Consider the following 19,308-nt stretch of genomic DNA (forward strand, 5'->3'; position numbering starts at 1 on the left):
GAACGATGTGGAACGTGGGCTCGAGCCTTGGATTCACGGGAATCAGGAGCCAGGAGTGTGCAAATCAGACTCGTTCGGGGGAGTTCCTTCTTTTTGCTCGCCAGGGACCCCATCATCGCCGGTCGGTGTTGCAAAACTATAACCGGAAGCTTTGGCTAGGGAAAAGCGGGAAATTGTTTTCGCCCCTCGCCGCACTTCCAAACCTCAATAGCTTTACCGCTTCCTTCCGGCCCACGAGAGGGACTCCGTTTTGTGATGGCTTCAGATAAACCAGAAATGAGCAAAAAAGGATCTTACGCCGGCCTCAAGAAGCATGAACCAGTGATGCTTCCTTCCAGCCAGGGCTTCGGCTAATGCGTTTGAAGATGCATGCCGGTGTGTAAATTTATGGCTGAACGTGGCTGTGCAGAAATAAAAGCAAACAGTTTTTTTTTTGTCTATACCTACTTGGGGCGGGAAAATAATAATTTGACTTGAGTAAAAAAGGGGGGAAAGGGGGAAATAGAGCGAGATCGTGGTTAGTAAAGGATAAGCTCCAACGCCCAATCCCCCCAACCTTAACAGCAAAGTCTCGTGGGTGCGCTCGTATGGAAATTAATGATACTTTTTTCGCCGATGCACTTCCTTACGAAATGGGAAATGGGACGAGGAAAGGGATTCAACTTTTAGCAGGATGAAGCTGCTTTCAAAGCACGGCGCTGTCTGACTGTCTGTCAAACGCCGTAAGATGCGATGGATCATAATTTTAAAGCAATAAGCTCCCCCTCCATGCATCCACTACACGCTTTGGGGGGTAAATCGAATGGAGCTATTATTATTATATTCGCCTTCAACGGGTTTGTCTCCTGTAGATGATACCCCATTCGGAAATTTATTCAACTGCATGAACTTCATTAGTTAGTAGTTAAACCTGGTCATTTGTTTGTTTTCCTTTTAAGACTAAAAGGTTTTAATCTTTCAGCTAATGAAATGCAGTCATATCTACCACAACAAATTGCCAATTAGAAAGACTAATGGCACTTTCAAGGAGATGTTATCACACAGGTCATTGTCACATTGAGAAAATTTAGACTTGAAATGAAAAAAATAAAGTGAAGCCGCAGAATGATGAACCTAAAATAATACCACTCGAGAGAAGTTTCAAATCTTTGAAAACACATCCGGTGTAAAATATTTCCACAGGTCAATTCCTTCGAAAACTACTCTTCAATTGTTGTGATTTTCTAGTGAGTCCAAACTAACCAGCATATACGAACCTCGATATACAGGCATTTCTTCTTGCCAGCTTAGGTTTCTTAAAGCGTTTTTAAGAAATCGTTTTGAACTCTTTCAATCCTATTCTATTGAGGTGCCACACAATACTGGCGTTTTCGATGGTGATTCGGATAAATCCATCAAAAATCGAAACGATAGTGTAAGGATTATCCAACTAGGGACAAATCCTACTTACCATATCATACATGAAATTTGCTTTGGCGACAATTTGTTCAATATGTTTCGAAAATTTGAGGATTAAGTATTTACGGAATAGTTTTTTTTCAAGACAATAATCTTGAACTATGATTGTTGGTTTCGGATTCGGTGGGAGAAATTATTCCAGATAGCGGTAGGTACTTTGCACGCTTCAAAGCTGTAAGAAGGGATTTTTTATATTTTCTGAAGAGACTGTTAAATTTGAATATGGTGATCGCTTACATTTTAATTTTCCCTTATAGTTACTTCCGATCCAACTTGGATGTGCCTGTTAGCATCAGCTATCTCTAGAGATATTACATATTTGTTAGCTCGAATTCTAGTTTCAATTAATGTCTACTTACAGCTTCACCTTCCTATGTATAAAGAAATGCTATCTGCCGTTTTTGTCCACGGAACAACGATGCTACTCTCCGATCAGAAACGGAATTAGTGCTGTGCACTATAAGTGTATCCTAGGTTAGATAATATTCAGCTTAAATGTTCTTCATGTTGTTATTATTATAGTATATAATTACCAAATAGAATAATTAAAGTGGGAATGAATTTCCAGAGTAATCGATTTCAACTTTCTTAAATCTTAAACTTCACATAAACTAGAAATCTTAGCCAAATTTAACCGCATGGAATCCCGCTAGTTTTTTACCCAATTGACATTGTTTACAAACATATCTCTGTCTGAGTTAACTTGGGGAGCTCTTGGAACTCACCAGATCAGCGCAGAAAAACCCAGGGGTATTTCTAACATTCCCCCGCCCGTGCAGTTCCGGGACTTCCCGAGGAGTCCTCCGTGGTCTTCTGTACGTCCAAAAGTGCCAAGTTTGACACGGATTTTATTCCTTCTCCGTTCGCAGTACGAACTACAGCTCTTCGAACCTGTCCATCTGGTGCCTTGACGACGTCAACTATCTGTCCTCGAATCCAGCCATTCCGTTTGTGTTCATTCACAACCATTACGAGATCTCCGCGTTTCAGTGGTTCCGTTGGTGTGAACCACTTTGAACGTCTTGTCAGCATCGGCAAATACTCCTTTATCCATCTTACCCAAAATTTGTCAACCAAAGTACGAGCCAAATTCCAACTATCTCTCAGCGTTCTATTGGTGATCATTAACGCTGTCGCAGGTTGTTGGATCCCGGTGTTTCCATACAACAGAAAATGGTTCGGGGTCAGGGCCTCGGATTCAGCTGATTCGAGAGGTACGTATGTAAGGGGTCGTGAATTTACGATTGCTTCGGCTTCTAGCGCTACCGTCTCGAGTACTTCGTCACTTGGATGTTGAGGATGATCTGCAATGGCAGTCATCGCTTGTTTGACCGATCTGACCATACGTTCCCATGGCCCTCCCATATGAGGTGTCGCAGGTGGGTTGAAATACCATCGTGTGTGGGCGTTGGTGAAGATAAGGGCGCACTCTTCGTGAGCATTAAGAATTTGGTTGATCAGGAGATTACTGGCCCCCAAAAAGTTCGTGCCGTTATCGGTGTAGAAAGTGGCTGGGGAACCTCTGCGTGCAACGAATCGTCGAATGGCCAGGACACAAGACTGCGTCGAAAGCGTAGATACGATTTCTAAATGCACCGCTCTTATCGTAAGACAGGTGAATAGGGCCACCCAACGTTTGACCAGACTACGTCCCTGCTTCACCATCAAGGGTCCAAAATAGTCTATCCCAGTGTGGGTGAAGGGCTTGATAAAGGGGGTTAGGCGAACTGCTGGCAAGGGTGACATCATTGGAGTCTTTGGAACAGCTTTTTTCACCTTACACATTTGACACTCTTTTGCTATTCGTTTCACTAGGGATCGCAAGTGTGGAATTTGAAACCGTTGGCGCATTTCATTGACGACGGTTTCTTGATTTCCGTGAAGATATCGCCGATGATATTGATGCACGAGAAGGTGCGTCGCGCGATGTTCTTTTGGTAGCAATACTGGATACTTTGTTTCGTATGGTGTCACAGGGGCAGCTTCGATTCTGCTTCTCATACGCAGCACGTTATTTTCATCCATGAACGGCGCAAGTTGATATAATGGGCTTGTACATTTTATTGCCACGTGTTTACCAGTAGACTTTTTGTGATTATACAACACAGTGGCATATTCTTCAGGGTAAGATTCCATTTGAACTTGCCTCCATAAGAAATTTTCAGCGGCCGCGATTTCTTCTGCTTCAAAGGGCCCTTCACGTTTTACTTTCCGGAACCTTTCGATCGCCCTGTGGAAGTAGACTATAGCTCGAATCAATCTGTTGAATTGAGAAAATCGTGAATAATCAACTTCATCAAATATTGATTGGTGTGTTTCTGCATGATGGTGCAGTAAAACGGTTCTTATTTCTTCCTCTGGCATAGTAGTAACTTGAAACTTAGCTGGCCATTCTCCTTCTGGTTTCAATAAGAAATCTGGTCCCACAAACCAACGCGATTGAGGATTAAAGTTGGGTTCAGCATTCCATTTTGTGGCTTCGTCGGCCACGTTCAGTTTAGATGGAACGTATCTCCATTCGTTGATGGAGGTGACTCGTAGAATCTCGCCTATTCTACAGGATACATATTGGTGGTATCGCCTGCTATCTGACCTCAACCAAGACAGTACAGTTGTGGAGTCCGACCATAAAAACCGTTGATTGACAGGAAGGGTTAAGGCCTCTACTAGTTTTTGAGTTAATCGACTACCCTCAACAGCGGCTTGCAATTCTAATCGCGGTATAGAAAGCGGCTTCAATGGAGCAACCTTTGTTTTAGCGGCAACAATAGCGCATTTTGGGATACCGAGGTCCACTATACGGGCGTAGACAACGCAAGAGTACGCCGCTTCACTCGCATCTACGAAGGTGTGGAGTTGCAAGGTTTTCAGAGATTCTGAGGTCGTATTTTTGAACATACATCGTGGGATAATGATTTCTTCCAACTCTTTTAACTTGTCACTCCAACGAAACCAACTTGCTTGCAATTCGGAAGGAATTTGTTCATCCCAGTCACTGCCATACTTCCAAATTTCTTGCATGAGAATTCGGCCATGTACCGTGTAATGAGCAATCAACCCGAGTGGGTCGAAGACCGACATAATAATTTTTAAAACCTGCCGCTTAGTGGGGGGTGTTCTGCTCTTAAGGTGATGCATCAATTCCGTTTGCATGGTGGTGTTAAACGTAAAAACGTCGGTTTGAGGCTTCCAGACCATGCCCAGAACCCGTTCCGGTTTTTCCTCAGTGCTTAGTCCTGGCTCAAAATTAAGATCTTTCTGTAGCATTTCGTTGGATTCCCCCAGTCGAATCAAGACTTCCGAAGAGTTGGAGGCGAAGTTTCGAATTTCAAATCCTCCCCTGGCGTGAACAAATTGGACTTGTTTCGTCAGCTCTACGGCTTCTTCTGTGGTATCTACGCTCTTGAGGAAATCATCTACATAATGGTCCTCTACAATAGCTTTTGCAGCACCGGGAAATTCAGCAGCATGTTCTGTTGCGTTTCTGTTTTTAACAAATTGAGCTACACAAGGAGAGCATGACGCCCCAAACGTAGCTACATCCATAATGTACACTTGAGGTGGTTCTTGCGGGTTGTCACGAAAGAGAAAGCGCTGGTAGTGTTTATCAGATTCTCGGATCCGGATCTGATGGAACATTTCTTTAATGTCTCCTGTGATGGCAATGTTCCTTTGACGAAAGCGTACGAGAATGGTCGTCAGTGATGTTAAAAGATCTGGCCCTTTCAACAAGGTATCGTTGAGCGATATTCCATTAACACGAGCCGCCGCATCCCAGATCAACCGGACTTTTTCCGGTTTCTTTGGGTTCTGAACAACTCCCAAAGGAAGATACCACGTTTTCTCAGGATCTGTCTCTCGTAATTCCTTCGCGGTGGCTTTATGAGCATAACCCTTTTGCAGATATTCCTTTATTTGTTCTCGAACCCTACTGTCCAGAAATGGATTCTTTGCAAGTCGCGATTCAAGTGAAAGCAATCTTCGATTTGCCATCGGAAAACTATTTGGAAATCGTTGATCTGGGTATTTAAATAGCAAACCGGTTTCAAATCGCCCCTCTACTCGACGTGTGGCTTTTTCTAGGATAGCCAGAGCACGTTTATCATCTTCTGGAACATGTCCAACGGTGTTACATTCTTCGAACTTCAGTAATTGTCCAACCAATTTGTGTAGTTCATGGTCACATGACGTAGCTTCAGAATGTACATGTACCATTTCAATCGATTGGATTGCAGCAAGCTGCTTGCCGAAAATGCACCAGCCTAGGCGGGTTTTTGTTGCAACAGGATCATTGGGATGACCTTCACGAACCTTCAGTGAAGTTAGCAGCGTGGTATGTTCAATTCCGATGATCATGCTAGGTGTTGCATGGGAATATCCGTTGACAGGTAGGCCTCTCAGATGGGGGTACTTGGTTTTCATGGAAGCATAGTCAAGGGTTTGTTTTGGTAGAAAAAGATTATCGACTGTGCGTACATTATTCAATTTAAAGGAGTCGGTTTTCCCGACACCACAAGCCGTTACTGAAATTCGTTGCGACATTTTTTCCTCGCGTGTTACATTTCCTGTCCAACTAAGCCACAGCGGTTTTCTTTCGCCACTAATTCCAAGTTCGGTTGCTACTCGAGCCTCGAGCATCGTAGACGACGAACCATCGTCAAGAAATGCAATGATTTCCGCTGATTTACCATTTGCTTTCAGTATGATGGGGAGATAGCGATACAGACAAAACGAGGAATCAGAGTAATGATGGGCAACACTAGCATTCACAGGAGTATATGCTGTTGAATGTAATAACGAATGGTGAAGATTACGGCAATCATCCACGCCGCATTCCTTTGGTGAACGACATGGCCACTTCTTATGAGGAATAAGACAAATGCGACATAATTTGTTGGCTTTAACTACTCTCCATCTTCCATCACTGTCCAATTTCAAAAATGATTCACAATTAGCTATTTGGTGGCTGGCGTTTCCGCAAAAAATACATGTTTTTCTAGCACCATCCTTTTGCAGCTGATTGGTATTTGGAACGTTTTCTGTCTCTGTATGTGTGTACAAAGTTTGCTTCGATGGCCTTTTCCCAGCTACCGGTACGACGACGTCAGCTGCAGTATTTCCCTCCTCAGTTGTGAATTGACTGAATACTTCCAGATTAACTGATGGGAATTGTCGCTTGTATCGGGACCAGTGCATTTGCATTTGAGGTGGTAGCTTATTCACAAGCTCTTGTAGTAGCATCGGGTTGAAAAGATACTCCGAGAGATTGGCCATGATCATGTGATCCACACAACTTCGAACTTCCAGTCCGAAAGCAATAATAGACTGTAAGTTATCTTCTTTCGGAGAGGCTGTTTTCCGGAGTTTGTTCATCAGAGAATGTAGCAGTATTTCTGGGCGGCCAAAATGTCTCTTCAGAATATCGAGAACTTGGGGTACTGACTCGGGTATCATGAGACGACTTTTGACGGCTTCTAAGGCTTGGCCACGCAAGGAGCGTTGTAATCTGGACAAATTTTCCGCATCGTTGAATCCACAGAATTTCGTACTATTCTGGAATGTGCTGAAGAATAGAGGCCATTCTTCCGGGTCTCCTGCAAAGTGGGGTAGGTCACGGTTTATAACTTGTCGGGCAGCCAGCTGTGCTGGTGAAGGTGCGACAAATTGATCCAAAGATGGTTGTAAGGAATTTCTTGTTGCAGGAGGTGTCGGTATTGGTACCGATGGCGGAAGTGCAGCGTCGTCGTGAATAGTGTTGCCATAACTAGGGTTTCTGTCAACTAAGTAGTTAACTGGGTGCGGTTCTGGATTGCGTGGATTCAACGTCATTTGGTTCAGAGGTGCTGCAAGAGACGAAATGTCTGGAATCATAGATGGCAGCGACTCTTGAGACCGTACCACTGCGTTGGTGTACCCATCGGATGGAGCAAGATTATTCAAGAACTGATCCGAGGAGTTGACGATTGTTTGCCTGGCTAATCCATATTGATTTTCAAAGTTTAGCTCGTTTTGCGGTAAGCAGTTCGTTGACGTCACTAAGGGAGCTTGGAACGTGATTCTTTGTTCAGCAACATCAGTTGCCGGTGCACATCTGGTGGTTGAATACACGTACTCGTATGCCTTGGGAATTGCTCCCGTGCCAGCCTGTGTGTTTATCGTAGTAGTAGAAGGAATGCAACCCCCATACGCTGATGTCATAATGTTTGCACCCGCTTTCAATGCAGCCAAACGTGGTGGGAGAGGTCTAGGTGTGCTGCGACTAATTGTTGTCGTAGCTGGGCGGTCATAAATGAACTGATTTTGACGATCGGTGTTGATCATTCGAAGCATAGTTTTTGGTGAAATTTCATTCGAAGACCAGCGAATGGCAGGAGGGAGATCGACTCCGAGTGACTGTGCTGTCGTTATAATGGTCGGAACAGCATTCGTATGCATAAAGTTTTCTGTTGGATGAGCAATGATTTGAGAGCACACTGGGTCCGAAGGCGGGCATGCCAAACTAGAATGAGGGGTAGAAGATGATGTCGGTATCACGGTGCTGTGGGAATCATTAGCGTTCGAAACTAAATGCGGTTCGTCGCGTTCTTCTACAGACAAAATGGTCGTGGCAAAAGGTTGGGATTCGCTAAAAAGTGGCTGCGGCGGAAACTCCAACGCGGTAGGTGCCTTTTGTTTGGTGCCTCCAGTGGCTCCACTTGCTAGCCATTGAGAAACTTTTTCCCGACTACTCCTATTGCTGCTTACGCTACCAGCTTCATCTGCTTTACTCAATGCGACATATTTATTCCGAATAAATGCTTCTTCCATTTCGTACCTTTTTTTCCGCAATTGATCTTCTATTTTAGTTTGCTTTTTTCGGGCAGCTTCCTCCTCTTCAGCTTTCTTCTTCTGCGCTAATCCTTCTTCTTCCAATGCTTTCATCATTAATTCATGTTGCTCCTTCAGCATGTTTAGCTCATGCTCAACGCGCTGTGATTTACGTGAAGAACGTGTGCGCGTTTCAGAAACTACTGATTGCGGCCTTGTAACTACTTCCATCGGCCTACAATTGGGGCACTTCCAGGTGCGATCCGGATCTGCAATAGACTCCGAGACTTCAGCGCATTGGTAATGTGCCCAATTCTCGCAAAGGTCACATCCAACCATTTGATCAGTGTCAGGTTGATCACACAGAATACAGTTGGATTTTGTGGCATTAGTGGCATTTGTGGTGTTCGTGGCAGCAGCAGACGACATCGTAATAAAATCTTTGAAGATTGTTGGTTTCGGATTCGGTGGGAGAAATTATTCCAGATAGCGGTAGGTACTTTGCACGCTTCAAAGCTGTAAGAAGGGATTTTTTATATTTTCTGAAGAGACTGTTAAATTTGAATATGGTGATCGCTTACATTTTAATTTTCCCTTATAGTTACTTCCGATCCAACTTGGATGTGCCTGTTAGCATCAGCTATCTCTAGAGATATTACATATTTGTTAGCTCGAATTCTAGTTTCAATTAATGTCTACTTACAGCTTCACCTTCCTATGTATAAAGAAATGCTATCTGCCGTTTTTGTCCACGGAACAACGATGCTACTCTCCGATCAGAAACGGAATTAGTGCTGTGCACTATAAGTGTATCCTAGGTTAGATAATATTCAGCTTAAATGTTCTTCATGTTGTTATTATTATAGTATATAATTACCAAATAGAATAATTAAAGTGGGAATGAATTTCCAGAGTAATCGATTTCAACTTTCTTAAATCTTAAACTTCACATAAACTAGAAATCTTAGCCAAATTTAACCGCATGGAATCCCGCTAGTTTTTTACCCAATTGACATTGTTTACAAACATATCTCTGTCTGAGTTAACTTGGGGAGCTCTTGGAACTCACCAGATCAGCGCAGAAAAACCCAGGGGTATTTCTAACAATGATGATCATTTTCCTAGAAAAGGAGATCAATATGTTAAGCGAATTCTGTAGAGTCATACACTCCTTGGGACCTTGACATACTAAACAGGAAGGAATACTTTCAAAACATCTAGGAAAATCAGCACAAACACTTCACGCAGCCCTTTGGGAACTCGTTCGTTACAGTTATTAAAAGAAGGGGTCCGTATAATTTTGGAGGCAATATAGGTACATTAGCACACGTATTCTTGGTTTTCTATTTTCTATTTATTTCTGAAGTCTTTGACTATTGTCATACAGACTGATTGTTTAAGATCTTAAAATTCAATTACATAGCAATTAAGTTAGGTGACGTCACGGATTGCACATTTAAACTTAGATTTTGTAACATGATAATCAAACAAGTGAGAAACAGCATTGAAAACTTCATAAGTTATGAATCATAACATCGGAAGATGGGGTGATTCTGTCCGAAGATTGTCCTGCTTCTTGGCAGCCAAAACATGGTTTGATTACGCAGTCGGCGTGCTGGAACGTATATGTTCAATCTCTGGAGCAATTGCGGGCAGCCAACGGCATTTGTCAAAATATCGTAGACGAAGGTGCACTGTAGATAAGTTCTTCTTTGCCTCAAAGACATCATTGATAGCAAGGCACACCTCTCAGAATAGGGTGGTAACCGTACGGGATCTTGCCATGGCAATCGTCGCAGGGCGAAGCGGAGGAATTTTTTTTTGAATCCATTCAAGTCTTTCGCTGTGGACAGAGTGGTAGGATGTCCAGACCGGTACCACATACTCCAGAACACTGCCTACCAATGAGCAGAAAACTGTTTTCAGAGCATACGGGTCCTCAAAGCTGAGTGTATTCCGACTCAGGAAGCCGAGCAAAGCAAAGGCTTTGGTTGCAGTGGTCGCGGTGTGTTGAACAAATGAGAGCATTTGGTCAAACGTTATTTCGAGGCCCTTAATAAAGGTTACTCTTTCAAGAGAGGTGTCCCTTTAACCGTAATCGTAGACAACAGAGCTGTAGTTCTAAAAAAGCTTATACACTTACATTTTTCGGCATTAACTTCCATGCCATGTAATCTGCACCATACTAATAATCGATCGACGTCCCCCTGAAGCGCAAGACAATCCAATATCGAATCAATGGTCCGGTAGATTTTAAGATCATCTGCAAACAGTAGTTCCGGCGACTGAAGGAATGTTGCCAGGTCGTTAATAAAAATCACGAAGATGAGCGGTCCAAGATGACTACCCTGCGGAACACCAGACGGCATGTCGAACACGGAGGAGTGAGTCCCACGGATGTTTATAAAACCTTGACGATTAAGCAGATACGAATACAGCCATTTAGTTGCCCACTCGGGAAATTCATATCGATAAAGTTTATCTCTTACGATTCTGTGAGGTACTTTGGAGAAAGCCTTGGCAAAATCTACGTATATCGAATCCACTTGCAGTTTTTTACCTGTTGCAGAATGCAAATCGCTGGAATAGATCATTAGGTTAGTCAAGGTTGATCGTTTCTTGATGAACCCGTGCTGGACAACGGTGAGTATTGGAGAGGCTGCTGAGTAGATTCTCTCGTACATCAGGACTTCTAGCACTTTGGAAAAGCAGCAAAGAATCGATATTAGCCTGTAATTCTCCTTTATCCTTAATCCTTTCGAGGGATCAAGAGAATTTAGCACTCTTAGAACTTCTTGTTCACTGAAAACGGGTTGCGGTAGACTGATGTCATAGCTAGGAAGTGTATCAAAGTACACATTGTTACAGAAGTGACTGGGCTATACACGCTGCTAAAAAAATCTGCAAACAAGTCAGCTGACTCTTTGATGCTTTCCGATGTGCGCCCTTGAAGCGTCACAGACGATGGGATACAGTTAGTAGACGGCGGCTATTGATGTATTTCCAGAATGTCGAAGGATCTTGTTTCACGTTGCGTTCGATGTTAGAAATATATTGGTTGAAAACAGCGTTGCGATGAGACGAATATTCAATCTCTAGCCTTGAGAGCATTGACTTGTTTTGGTCCGTTCGGTTTCGAAGGTAGCGTATATGGGCTTTGCGAACTAAGTTGCGGCTCCTCCGTAACTCAGAATTCCACCAAGGAAGCTTGTAAGGCTGATGTCGGTGTAATGTTTTAGGCGGCGTGTGAATGTGTAAGACGTTCCAGAGAGGATCATAGAAGGTTGATACAGCAACATCGATGTTCAGATCTTCGAAAAGTATTTGCCAGTTGATTAAAAACGCCAACTCGCTGAACAAAAGATGATGTAAATCGGGATTGCTGTTTCAGCTTGGAGGCTGAACAAAGGGAAACTGAAGTGCTGTTTTAGCGTGTAAAGAAGTTTAAGTGCAGCTTATGGGAGAAGTTAAAGAGTAGTTATAATTTATAATTTTTTCAGTCTTTGTTCAACCATTCCTTCTACCTTTGAAATTTGACAGACTGATATGAACTGTGGTAAAGCTGCATGGCATGATGGCGGATATTTCGACCTGAAAGTATTTTTGTTTGTCTTATAGACAGCCATTTTCCATAATTCCTTGCAACCTTAATTTGTAAAAGGTTAAAAGGTTTACTGCGAGGATTTCATGTTTGGTTCGAAAAGAAGAAATAAAAACCATTCCTACATTAAACATTTCCTTTTTGCAGGGTGGAATTTTGTTCGTTAAGAACGACAAATTTTCGTCGCGCCGCATACTTCATGGTTGGTTCTACGTACCAGTAAGCCGGAGGATTCAAGTTTGGGACAGGTTAAAAAGAAAAAAAAAACTTCATAGAGGGGAAAAAGTGAGTGCCAAACGTTGGGCAAACATCGGTATTTTTTTTTTGGCCGCTCCGTCAATTGACGTTAGTGACATTTTGGCTCGACAATTCCTCCAAATCCAGATGATTAAGGGTTTAAAGCACGCTTCTTAGTGATTTTTAGTGCTATTCCTTCTGCCAGATTGCTGTTTAAGAACTCAAACACGTTTTTTTCAGCCCTTTTTCAGCAAAAAATGATTGTTGGGTATGCCCAATGGGACATGAGACCAAAGGTTATTTGGCCAAATATTATTTGGCCGAATGGTCGTAAGGCCGAATGATCATTAGGCCGAATGGTCGTAAGGCCTAATGGATGCTAGGCCGAAACGTCGTGAGGCCGAATGGTCGTCGGGCCAATGGATACTGAGCCGAATGGCCATTAGGGTAATGGTCATTAGGCCGAATGATCGTAAGGCCGAATGGATGCTAGATGGTCGTTAGGCCGATTGGTTGTTAAGCTGAAAGGTTGTTAGGCCGAAAGTCATCAGACCGAATGGATGCGAGGCCGGATTCGACCATTCGGCTTTGCGACCATTCGGCCTAGTGACCATTCGGTCTTACGACTATTTGGCCTAATGGTCATTCGGCCTTACGACCGTTAGGCACAATAACCATTCGACCTAGTCATCATTCGGCCTAGTAATCATTCGGCCGAACATCCTTTCAGCTTTGCGTCCTTTCGGTCTATTAGCTTTTGGCTGGATAACCGTCAGCCGAATAATCCATTCGACCTAGTGGCCTATTCGGCCAGATAACCCATTCGGCCTAACGTCTATCGGCCGAATGACTCATTTTTGTTTTGAGCGAGAGTGCGTAAACGGCCAGAACGTAAACGATGAAGAGTTTTGCTCGAGAGAAATGGTTTGCATGTGCTGTGCGTGGCTAAATGAGTGCGCTTTGTTGAACCTTGGTGATAAAAAACAACTTTAACGAAAGGAGCGGGAGCTAAATCTATAGTCGGATTACTGAAGCCTTCGTTGATGAAGCAGATGTCTAGCAAACAGCCGTTTTCGTTTTCCAAGCTGTTGAACTGGCGAAGAGTCACGGTGCTCAAAGAGTCCAGGAAGATGTTGGACGGAGCCAAGAAATAGGAGCGCATGGGGTCTGGGAACCAGAAGCCGCTATGGGAAGGGAACCTTTTTAACCCAGCCAACATGAAATCGTCTCAGAAATGATAACTTAACAACAATTATGTTGCGACACGCAAATCCAATTGCATAGTGAAAAGATCGTATAAAACGTCCTCTGAAGTCAGTTTAAATCGGGTATTGTAACACCCTGGATGCGGCCCTGGCGATGACGTGGATGGGATATGAAGGTGAAACGAACGGGCAGTCAGTGTCGAAACGTGGAATACGACAGACGATGAATTAAAATGAAGTTTTACAAATAAATGTACCTATTGAATTATAAAAGTTTCGGAATAGAAAAATGTAGTGTTCCGCTGATAGCTGCTGGTGACCGGAGTTGAAAAATTTCGAAAAGCTTGAGTGTTTTTTTTATGTTGATGAAGAGACAAACTATTCCTTCTAAAAGTGTTATGTGTTTCGGTTATTTACACTTCCTAAGAAAGCAAATTTAAAAAGTTCTATCAGCCGTTGTTTAAACAAGTCTTTTTTTCATATTGTTTTGCTCGAATTCGGCCAAGATTCTTCTGTCACGTTAACGGCCAACCCTCCAAAAAGTGTTTGAAAAGGAGGAATAAAGGCATCTGAAAGTGACGGAAATTTTTTACAAATAGTTTCTTCGACAAAATTTGTTACAAGTCAGTGATAAGTTAAGTGTCCATAAATTTGCCCCACCACCCAGAGCTCAATTTTTTCTGGTTGTAACATGTGAGCTTTTTGTGGCTTGCTATGATTGCTGATATGTAAGAAGAATCTGGAAAATGAAGGCTCTGTGAAAGCAATGAAATTATGACAAGGACCTGAGAAGAGCTGAGAAAGATTTTTAGTGAAAACGTAAAAAAATGTGATTACCTGTTTGAATTGACGTCAAACTTTGAAAGTTTCAGGTGAGATCAATCCATTTTATTTTCCTCATTACAATTTTACAAATACATTTGCACTCTATTACTTATTTAATTATAAGAAGCGTTTGGCAGGGATCTCCACGCTTCATCCCTCCCTCGTTCCTGTATTTTTTGCGTTTTCATCACATGGTTGGCCTGGCCATAGTAGTTTCTGCAATGCATGTTCCATGTATCAGACACTATGTTGAAAAGAAAAATGAGGAACGCAAGTTTTTCATTTTCCAGGATGCATACAAGTTTTGGCCATGTTGGTGTAAGAAGAAGAAGAAGAAGAAGAAAGAATTATAAAAGTTTCGGAATAAATTTACGGTACAAAGAGAAAATTGTTACATCTGGGGGCTCAACCGGGATAAAACCCAATAAAAGCCATTACTGAAAAAAATTTAGTATAACACAGCTCAGTGTGGTTATTGAACAATTAACAGAACTGTTTAGTGAACAATAAAGTTGTGAAAAAAAAATCCACGTGGTTTTAAACCCGCAAATTAATATAAAAATCGCTGAAATACTGTTATTATTTGATATAATACAAGGCTAGTGAAAGCCTAAAGAAGGTGAGTAACGTTCCTTTAAAACTAAAAATACTTTTGGAGCTACTGGTCTTGAAAAAAATTCCAGAATTATGTGGAACTTCGCTTCGAACTCAAGAGGAGGTATGAGCGGGCGCCCGCCCGCACCAAAGGTGGTTCCGCGACCTTCAATCCCTGGACTGGACCAAATAGGAAGACAATCATCTCCGGTCAACGTAGAAAGTGCAACAATACACGACCTAACATCTGGCATATCGTCGTTTGTAACACCTGGAACATCACAAAGCAGAACGGATACTCTCCCTTCGAACCCACCGGATCCCGTCGGCAACTGTGAACAAACGAACCAGCAACCTGATCACACTGTTTTAAATATGCTCGCCAACATCAATGGAACACTTAACAATTTGTTAACCAGGATCGAGGCTGTTGAACATAACCAAAAACGCATCAGTACCAAACCGCTCCAGCAGCAGCAACGAGAGAAGCAAATGAAGCACCGTTGGCGGGAAAAAATCCATGGAACGATATCAGCACTTTTTTGCAACGCCCTGAACCAGCTTGGAATGCTAATACACACACCGCAAATTTACCACGAGAACCGTACGGAACTTTTCCAAACGTAACCATGAAAAGTATTGATATTCCGAAACCATCTTTCAACGGAAATTTGGAGGAAAAACACCCCGAAGAGTTCCTCGAGGAAATTCGGCAGTATGTAGCTGCGAACACCATTGATTGTCGTAGTGTCCTACAGCTTGCTTGCAGGATACCTTCTACACGATTATGACCAGTTTTGTAACCATTTCATTCAGCAATATTGGGGGTGTCGAGTTCAAAGGACAGTACGAGACGAAATAATGTTCGGAACTTACGTATCGAAAACTCCGTCGAAAATGGCTGATTATTTTTTGGGACTTGTTACAAAAGCTCGTTACCTAAGCTCTGCGCTAAATGAAATTGAACTGGTTATGCACATCAGCAATCATTTTCCTAAAAACGTCGCTGCTAGACTTGCCACTTGCACAGATATAAAATCAGCTTATTCACAGTTGCAAGTGGAAGATTATCACAACAACAACTTTCAAAGGAACAACGTAGCTTGGAGATCCCGAAACGAAGGAGGAAACCCTCAGACTAATGCGCGGAGTTGGAGAAATCCAGCGAACCAAAACGCTGAAGGCGCGACGTCAAATCGTGCAGTTCGTGTGACGACTACTACCGCAGACGGAGAGGACGATCAGGATACCGAGTCGCACTCAGTTGCCAATATATTCGTGGGATCCAAAGAACTACTTCAAGATGACGAATATCAAAACCCTAATGTGAGATTCGAAAAATCTCCAATCATCGAGGTTACCATCGACACAATGAAAAAAATGTCATTGATTGATAGTGGTAGCGAGTTAAGTTGCATAGATGGAAGGCTATACGATGAACTGAAAGCGCGTGGAGCACGTTTTGGAGTGTTCCCTTTCCAAAAAACGACGATTCAGGGAGCCTACGGCAAGAAAAAGAAAACAGTTTCCACTCAAATTTTTGTCTCGTTGGAAATTCGAGGACACGCTTTTGATGTGCCGCTTATTGTGGTAGAGGAATTGTGCAATCCACTTATACTTGGTATGGACACTTTGCACTTCCTTAAGGCTAAATTAAATTTTGAAACGAGAGAAGCTGATTTTACCATTAACGGTGTGGGGGTAAAATTATCGTTTAATTTAGACCCTAAAATGTCCAAGCTAGTATCTATAAGTGCTGTTACAGTAGAAGATTGCGTTGAACATGACCTGAGGGACAATAACCTAGAACAAACTGATAGTGTGTCACCACTAGTTGGCGAAATGGTACTCAGCCAATCGGAGAGGGCCGAGCTTGATCAGCTGTTGCAGGAATTTTCGGATATATTTTCGGAAAGACCAGGTCTAACGGACAAGTACGAGCATGAGATCCGGGTACTCGATGACAAGGCGTTCAATCAAAAACAATATCCGATTCCATTCCGTCATTTGGACAGTGTGAAAAAGCAGATAAATAAAATGGAAGAGTGGGGTATTATATCTCGTGAGTCCACGGCTTACATAAACCCTCTCGTTACTACTCTAAAACGGTCAGGTGAAGTCCGAGTGTGTTTCGATGTACGGCGTCTGAACAAGGTGCTAGAGAGAGACAACGAAAAACCGCCTGAGATCCAAAAAATGCTCCAAAATTTCCAGTGCTCCCGAGTGTTCTCCCTTATTGATCTGACCAGTTCGTACTGGCAAACAGGCTTGCAATTTCTCTTACGAGAATCACCCACGTGCTCGGTTTTCGATTCTCGGTGGAGATTCTCTGAAACGCACCGCAGAGATTTTTAGCCGAACCTCTGTAGAGAATCTGTAAATCAACACGACAGAGCTAACACACACTACAGTGAAAAAATGTTTTCACCACGGAGAGCGACAGCGACGGCAGCTGGCTTGGCTTGTTGCGCTTACCAACACATACGAAGCTGAACCACTCGCCCGAAACATTCATCGTTTGTTGATGCTATTATTATGCACACCGTCGTGTTTGTTTTTGTCTTTGCTTTTTGGTGGCTTCAACTAGTCGGTTCTGTGTTTTCACCGGGGTGCTCTACAGTGACAAATCGTCGTACGCCGGAGCTATTGAACTAAGGTGTGTGTGGCTTTCGAAACCGGGGTGCGAATAATGTGTGGAGAGGATCGAAAAATCTCACCCGGGTGATTTGCAACTATCGCACGGGGGTGTTTTTTTCTCCGTTCTCCGTTTTTCTCGGTAGAGAATGGCATCTCTGCTGGCAAATTCCCATCAAGAAGGAGCACCGAAAATACACTGGGTTCCTTTTTGACAACAGAAGTTACGTATTTAATGTGTTGCCTTTCGGTATAACGACGGCAGTCGGGAGTTTCTCTCGTGCTATGGATGTGGTGCTGGAACCAGAAGTTTTAGCCTTCACCGAAAAGTATCTGGATGACCTTCTAATTCGATCAGATACTTTCAAGGCACACTTAATGCACCTTCGCACCCTCTTTACACAATTGCGCTCGGCAGGAATGACGATCAGTCCGTCAAAAAGTGAGTTCTGTAAAGATACGGTCAAATTTCTCGGTCACATTGTAGGGAAAAATGGAATTACTATTGACCCGGAAAAGTTATCTGCCATACGAAACTTCCCAGAGCCTAATGACCCACGATCACTTAAGAGTTTCCTGGGATTAGTAAGTTACGTTTCAAGGTTCACTCCTGATTATGCAAGTGTAGCTAAGCCTCTATATTCCCTACTGAAATCAAACGTACAATGGAGGTGGAATACTGATGAACGGTTGTCTTTTGAAAAAACCAAGAAACTATTCATGACATTCACTACGCTACAATATCCTATGAAGGATCAGGATTATTGCGTCCAGACTGATAGTTCCTACTGTGGACTAGGTGCCATTATCTTCCAACTGGATGGCCAAGGTGATAAACGGGTCATTTCATATGCCAGTCGCATTTTACAACCAGCGGAGCTAAACTACACGGCCACTGAACTGGAGGCGCTCGGCATTGTGTGGGCATTAACCAAATGGCGGCAGTATCTACTAGGTGGACATTTCACGATATTTACGGATCACAAGGCGTTAACGTTCCTGCGACGATGTCAACTGCTCAGTGGAAGGCTCACAAGATGGATACTATACCTACAACAGTTCGATTTTGACATCGTGCATTGCCGCGGAAAAGATAACGAGATGGCTGATGCTCTTTCCAGGTTCCCAGAATCCAGACCTGGAATAAAAAATCCTCCTACTGATCGACGGCTAGTATTGGCTCGTATGGCTACCGAAGAAATATCGTTTCGCAAGATAATGCGAAAACTTCCTGACGCTCAGAACGCTGATGCCAAACTACATGCTATTGTGGAAAGCCTTCACTGTGGCGAATATGAGCAAGGTAAATTCCAATATCAAATAAATGACGGAGTTGTATTTGTGAGACTAGCAGGACAATCGGATTGGAGAGTGGCTGTTCCTGAATCCATGGTCGGCGAGCTTTTACGTTATTTCCACGATAACTTGGGACATTTCGGATTGCAGAAAACTTTGAAAGCTTTGAACCGCTCAGTGCACTGGGATAAAATGAGACGAGATACCAAGCTCTATATTCGAGGGTGTTTAGTTTGTCAAAAATCTAAGCCGGCACTCAAAACGTTAACCGGGACTGCTCGGAGCATCATTCCATCTCAACCAAATGAATTGTGGTCCGTGGATCTGTTTGGACCACTACCTGCTGGACCAGCGGGAGTTCGATACGTGTTTGTAACAATCGATGTATTTTCGAAGTACGTTACGTTTGACGCAGTTAAGAAAGCGACGGCACGAGTTTTATGGGGAAAATTAATGCGCAGGATTGATCATCTGGGAGAACCTAAATGTGTCCTATGTGACCAAGGAACTCAATTCACAGCTAACTATTGGAGTAGATCTCTGAAATCGGCGAACATTAATTTGGTCTTCACGTCAGTCCGTCACCCTCAAGCCAATCCAGTGGAGCGAACAATGCGAGAGCTTTCTAGATTGTGCAGGGCATACTGCCAA

At 43.1% G+C, this 19,308-nt stretch overlaps 1 protein-coding gene across 1 annotated transcript; it reads right to left on the bottom strand.

Moving 5' to 3' along the window:
* Positions 1-2,214: 2,214 nt before the first annotated feature.
* Positions 2,215-8,694, bottom strand: LOC129738108 (uncharacterized). The gene has a single exon (XM_055729295.1). It carries the CDS (start codon positions 8,692-8,694, stop codon positions 2,215-2,217), a length of 6,480 nt encoding a protein of 2,159 aa, XP_055585270.1.
* Positions 8,695-19,308: the final 10,614 nt, after the last annotated feature.

Source organism: Uranotaenia lowii, chromosome 1 (genome assembly GCF_029784155.1).
Source record: "Uranotaenia lowii strain MFRU-FL chromosome 1, ASM2978415v1, whole genome shotgun sequence".
Classification (NCBI taxonomy): Eukaryota; Metazoa; Arthropoda; class Insecta; order Diptera; family Culicidae; genus Uranotaenia; species Uranotaenia lowii.

Excerpts from the sequence above, each read along its gene's own strand:
- LOC129738108 (XM_055729295.1), bottom strand. The coding sequence starts at position 8,694 with ATGTCGTCTGCTGCTGCCACGAACACCACAAATGCCACTAATGCCACA.